Source organism: Columba livia, chromosome 17 (assembly GCF_036013475.1).
Source record: "Columba livia isolate bColLiv1 breed racing homer chromosome 17, bColLiv1.pat.W.v2, whole genome shotgun sequence".
NCBI lineage: Eukaryota > Metazoa > Chordata > Aves > Columbiformes > Columbidae > Columba > Columba livia.
In genome coordinates this window covers 12,314,543-12,320,906 of record NC_088618.1, presented here as the reverse complement: position 1 = coordinate 12,320,906, position 6,364 = coordinate 12,314,543, and the positions used below count along the sequence as shown (strand labels likewise).

At 46.8% G+C, this 6,364-nt stretch overlaps 1 protein-coding gene across 1 annotated transcript in view; it reads right to left on the bottom strand.

The window, feature by feature from the left end:
• Nucleotides 1-546: 546 nt before the first annotated feature.
• The window catches only part of FBXW8 (F-box and WD repeat domain containing 8), a 53,768-nt gene continuing 47,950 nt past the window's right edge, over nucleotides 547-6,364 (bottom strand). The window contains 3 exon segments of the mRNA XM_065033854.1: nucleotides 547-1,391; nucleotides 2,080-2,196; nucleotides 3,721-3,894. Coding sequence (XP_064889926.1) covers nucleotides 1,247-1,391; nucleotides 2,080-2,196; nucleotides 3,721-3,894 — 436 coding nt within the window. The 3' untranslated portion in view covers nucleotides 547-1,246.

Here is a 6,364-nt window from a genome sequence, read left to right as displayed (position 1 = left end):
GTTCAAGGTGAAAGTTGCCGAGGAGTCATGGAAACACCCCAGAGCAAAGCCAACGCAGAGCTGTGAAACGTGTCTCCCCGGGCAGGAGGGCAGCACGAAGCTCTCCTGCTCCCACTGCACTCCGCAATTGATCCCATTAAGCCAGCAAAAAGGTGTTAAGTTAAAACTTAACCTCAATTTAAACTTGATTTATGTGGCTTTGGTTTGCACCAGTAAGTTTACAAGGGCAAAGCACAAGAGTTTTAAACCAGTAAAACATACCTGTGCAGGACTCAAGCTCTTGTTCGGCAAACTGGGTCTATCTTGGTCAGTGCAACCTGGGCTTCATTTTCTGCTTCATGACACCTATATGAGAAATTCCCAGCTCCAAAGTGAGGACAGTGTCAGAAACTCAAGTCCCAGCCACCTGGTGCTGTGAAAGGGCAAGATCCAGCAAAAACACACCTGACAACTAACCTGAGACATAACAGCCTTTTGTTTCGGTGCACAGGGGCTAGTTCAGCCTACAAGACTTATGGACAAAAAAGCCACAAGCACACACACACGCACACTTAGAAAACATTTAATCTGGAATTTTAGAGATTTACAAAAATAATTTATTTTAAAATCATTTTGATCCATGTGGCCTGCTGAGCTTCCACATGCCCAGCCTGGCCAAGACCGAGCTTCCCTCTCTCCATCACCCTCTCCTCTCCCAACCCTCTTGGTCCTGTTCCTAGACACATCCTGATCCAAGGAAAAGAAGAATGAGCAGCTCATTAGAAGGAAAGAAGTTTCAAACACGTGGCTCAGCAAGATGCTTTTTCCAAGTCCCGGGTGGTTTTTTCCCCTCTCAGAACAGGCATGAGCTCCTCAACGTGCTCCCATCGCTTCAGCATTTTGCCACTCGGGGCTCTCGCTTCCCAACTGTGCCCTCAGCCAAGACGGGACCAGCAGCGTTTGTCCCACGAGCAGCAGGAAGAACGTTTTCATTGACACTGAAACGTACTGTTCCCCTTCTCTCTTCAGCCTCTCCGTTCCACCACAGCGGACTTCTGAACATTTGCGCAGCAACCTATTTCAGCGCTGTGCCCGAGGGCAGCCATGCTCTCCGTTCTGCTTCACGTCCCCACGTTTTCGGCCAATGCTCAGCCCATTTGACGTGCCTGCAGCTAACGCCATCTTTTGGGCGCTTGTCCCTTGCGGAACTTCTTGTTGCCGCTGGTCAGGTACTTGGCAGAGGGGCTGGACCACACCAGCAGGTTCCCTAAATGTTATCGTAGGGAACGGCGAGGCCAACATTGTAGTTGTAACCAGTCACTTCGTCGTAGGACGAGCGGCAAATCGGAATGACGCTTTCCACAGCCAGCTGGTCCACCGAGAAGTCATAGGCGTAAATGATCCCTCGGTGCCTGTACAAAACACAACCAGGGCGCAACATTTTACCTTAATTATATATTTCAACGGGGGACACTAACAAAGTTAGAGATTGCCATAAAGGATCAAAATTCGACGCTTCAGAAGCTGAATATAAAAACCCTTCTGCGCTAAGGCTGTCTGTGCAGTTTGAAGAGGAAAAGCTCCCTCCTGCCTCCTTCCAGGGATCCCATCGGGCCCTGGAAATGAAAGCAACAGTGAATCATTCACTTTAGCGCTGCCGAGATGTGACTGTCATCAGCTGAGACATCTCTAGTCTATTCAGGAAGGGGAAGATACGTATATTGTAGTCTGATAGTTCAATTAGAGTTGCTAACAGCCATCTGAGATGCAAATACCACAACTTGTAGTTTAAACACCAGCGGTTTTCCTTTAGGAGGAGCTATCACTACTAATAATTAAAGCAAGGAAAGGGCTGTGTTCCCTCTCTGGCTTCAGTGCCCTTTATGTCACCATGCTGAAAAAGAAATGATTTTTTGGTGCTCAGAAGAAAATCAAGAGCCAATCCATTGACGGCCTTTTGTTTAACCTTTTTATATCTTTTAGATGCTATACCTTCTCTATTACTGCTCTGGATCACGACTGAGGTGCCATTTAAAAATATGTAACAGAGCAGATCTTCGCAGCGCCAAAAATCCTGCCCTTTGGCGCGGGTTTACTCACTTGCGGTGCGCGGTAAGGTCGTCGTCCGTGATGCTGCCGCCCCGGGGGCTTTTCTCATCAGGGATGTTTGCGGTGATGAGGCTGTGAGAATTAAACCAGACGTGGCGGACCGGATGCCTGAAAAATAACCCAGAGCACTGGGTGAGATGCCACCTGCGTTAGACTCCTACAGTACAAGTGCAGGAAAGGAATAGCTCTGGATTAAAGAAGAAATAAATTAAATCAGCGGCCTCTCTATGGTCAGAGACGGAGAACATGCACCTTCAGCTCTTCCCCTGTGTGGAGCAGATATCTGGAGCTTTTATCCCCATCTAGTGGGCTGTTACCAGAACACAGGTGGAGGCCAGAAAACTGGCAGCACATGAGCTCTATGAGATGCAGGTCTGTTCTTCTTTTAATTTCCTCTCACTGGTAAATAAACTAACGCTGAGCCATGTTAACAGGATTTACTGTTCAAGTAGCAGTAACTTATCTTCTCAGATTACGACAGCTCATCTCCGTGACCCTAACATGTCTCCTGTCACCTCCCTTGGCTTCTGCCCTTGCTTTCCATCCACAACACAGGGCTGTGGGCACAGATAACACCACACACACCTTATCTCTGGAGGCCTTTTTGATTGAAGTGATCCCTCCTGATTCCTGTATAGATTAAACAGTATTTTAAACGCTTAATCTAATGATTTCATTTTTAGTACACCCCCAAAGCTCAGCAGACCTGCTCTCCTCCTTGGCACGCTCATTAGTGCTGCTCCAGGAGGTAATCAATGCAATATTGTCCTTAATGCATCAGCTGCATCACAACAGGCTTTATAATTCACAGGGTCAAAAGAGAAGGAGATACCTGCTATTAATCAATGCCAAATCCAACTTGAACTTCTCTGACTGTAAATGCCTCATCTAGCTACTCTTTGGGGAAAATGCATTAAGAAAAAAATCAGGATTTATCTCAGCATTTTATTAAGTATCACTCAGATTTACAAGGGGCTAAATCCTTCATTTATTCAAAGCTGACTCCCTGGGAATTTTCCCTTGAAATAATAATTTGGCTGTAGCAACCAACAGTTCTCTGCAACTGCAGGATACTGATTGCTGCTTGTACTTTCAGTGCCGTACTGCTCGTGCTTTCGGAACAAACTGTTATTTCGGTACTTCAGTGAGCGTCAGTACCAGCCCGGCTTCGCCCGTCACTGCGCAGGGAACGCGGGTACGAGCTGAACAGAAACGCAGGTATCGCGTGAGGATACAGCAAACGGAGAGAACCAGAACCAGCCGCTCCGAAGACAGCAGCCAGTAGTGTGGCATTTAAAATCCAAGGTTTGATAAGGTAAATACTGGTTGGGGATGGGCCAGGGAGAAGATACTAATGGAAAACCCAGGGGAAAGCATTTCCACGCTCCCTTAGGCCAACTGAAGCGCTATTTTAAGTAATGAGTAAAAAGCTACGGCAGTTAAAGGGCACACAAAGACTCCAGGTGGGGAGACAATCTGTTCCCAAATCACAGGAAAACAAACAGAACTCTCAGAAGCTCTAGCCATGGGCACATTCTCATTTTGGTGGTGGATCATCCCATTCCCGTGTCCCTCCAGTTGGCCAGACCCAATCAACACCTTCGCAATAAGACCCCAAAAGGATTAAATTACCTGGCGTGCATTTCCCAGAGCTTGGTGCCCATGCGCTGGTCCCAGACGCACACCAAGCCCTCTTCTCCTCCGCTGACGATCTTCCAGTCGTCCATCTGCACCGCGGACACTCCTAACTGGTGGGCATAGACGGAGCACAAGGACTCGCTTCTGCGGAGATCGAACACCCTGACCCTAAGGGAAAGACAATGAGGAACAGATAAAAGCAGCTGTGGATCTACAGGCTGGGGGCACCAAGAGCATCAATACTTGTGGGGTTATGACAATGCAGGATACCAGGAGTCCCACGGCCACCACCAGGACAGAAACCCAACAGGGTTGACGCTGTTTCGCCACCAAGGACTCACACTGATGTCTATTATGGAAGATCTTTTGAGGCAGAGTTTTCACACCATACAGGACGTCTCTTTCTCTTTATTAAGTCCAAGGTGATATAAACTGCAAGTGAAATTTGGAGGCAGCTCTTCTCTCTCTGCCTCCCCAAGCATCAGCGGTGCTGAGAGGTATAAAGGACAGTGTTTTGGGGTCACTGCTAACTCGTCCTACCCCTGGATACTGGACTCATGGCCACTATGGCCTAGGGGTAATAACACTGAGGATCAAGGAAAGAATTACTATTACAAAGATTGATGAAGAGACTAAATGTGAGCAATTCAAGAGACAAGTCTAGGAAATCATAGGTTTATATGCTTGAGTTATTCACCAATATTGAAACAAATCTATCCACAAGCACCCAGTATCTCTTTTGAAAAGACTTCGAAAACACGACCAGTGACTGTGGGCAGCTTTTAGGTATGTCAGATGTTCCAGAGATCGTCGATCGCTCAGTCAAGGCATTTTGAAGAGAAATGGATCAAAAACCAGGCTATGTTTAATGAAGCAGAACTGTAGAAAAGGAGCTTAGATTTCAACCACTGCACCAAGCCCACAGAAACTGCTAAAGCTGATGGTGTTAAGTTTTAAATCCAGTACATATCACAAAGGAGTATGGGTTTTGATCCTTTTATGTCAAGGTAAAGCAAAGTACATGAGTGAATTACAGAAAAATGCAGTGAGTGAAAACAAAAGTAAAGGGAAAATACTGATCTCAGATTTGAAAAGAAGCCAGAGAAGTTCCTCCCAGCTGATGGCTATCAAGAATAAACCCACCAAGTACACATTAATTCCAGAAAAAGCCAAAACACACTTGTTCCAACACATTAACTGTACTTTATTCCGTCCCCCTGCCATGATCCTAACAGTGCTGCGAGTCTCTCCTTTTCCGTTCTCACATGGAAATGGCATCATATGATTTTACAAATAACACACTGAAATAAAAGGCAGCGCAACAGTCCAAAACTCCAGCACGGCAACATCTGACATGCAGAACACGCTGAAGGGAGCGAGGATCACACGTTGTGTGGCTCTGCGGCCGCATGTTGGAAAACCCAACAGTTGCTGATGGCGAAAAGAACTTCTGGCTTTCTCCACCTCCAGCGGAGAGCAGCTTTGGCTCTGTATTAGAGCTGTGCTTTGGGTAAGGATGGGGGATTTTGGAAGTGTTCACACCCAGCGCTCTCCCTGTCTTCCCCCATGTGTTCTGCACGGAAATCAAAGCCTCTGCTGTTCGCAAGCACAGTTGGAAACGAAGATCTGATTGTGTCCTGGTTATTTCATTAGCGAGGGCCCAGGTTTCAGGCAGGTGGCCATTCTGGCACACTCTGGGAAGCACTTGAGTTGTTTAGATGTGCTTTATTAAAAAAAAAAAAAAAAAAAAAAAAAACAAAAGGAAAAGCATTTTGCAAATCTAATGGGATGCTCTAATGCGGCCCTGGCATGGCCCAAACCTCCCGCCTCAACAGCTGGGCTCCGCGGGAGCGCGTCGCATCCATCCCAGCTTGAGGAGCCACAAGGAAGGTGTTCTCATGACTGGGCTTTGCCTCCTCCTGTCAGATTACCTTACAACACTCACTTGCCTTAAGGAGAGCATGAAATACATGTTTTGATCTGCATCCTTCAGTGATTACACACACTGGGTTTGCCATATGTTTGCTTTCCCAGCGCTACTCGCTGGCCTCAGGTTCCACCAAGAAACTGGGTGCTGGTGTGTGGTGCATCAGCTCACGCTCCCCGTTACCAGATCTCCCGCCAATGCAGAGCGCAGCTAAGTGGCCAAATCCACCAGCGATGCTTCAGGAGGATTTTCTGATGGAAAGACAGGTTTTACAGGTTCTACCCAAAATATTTTATGAGTGTTACTTCTCAAAATCATGTAGTTGAATAAAAGAATAGCACATAGTAGTATAAATGGTGAAATTGCTATATTTAACTCAAGCAATACGTCTTTCCAAGGCCCCTGTTTTGTACACTTGCTCCGTAACAAGGCTACAGGTGTTCCAGCCCCATCCCACGTGTGGATGCCGTTGGTGCAGCACCACACACGGAACCGAGCTCTGAGACACCACGGTCTTGCCTTCTGATGCCAAACTTATTTGCCGGACTATTGATTTCCAGCTTCTTGCTATTTTAGTGATGGGGAACCCCTTGAACTCAGGTCTGTGCTTGAGCTGAAAACCTGAAAAGCTTTTTGGAGGGGAAAGGGCACCAACATTTACTCTGGTATGGAGTAGATTTCAATATTACTTAAGGGTTATCAACTTTATCT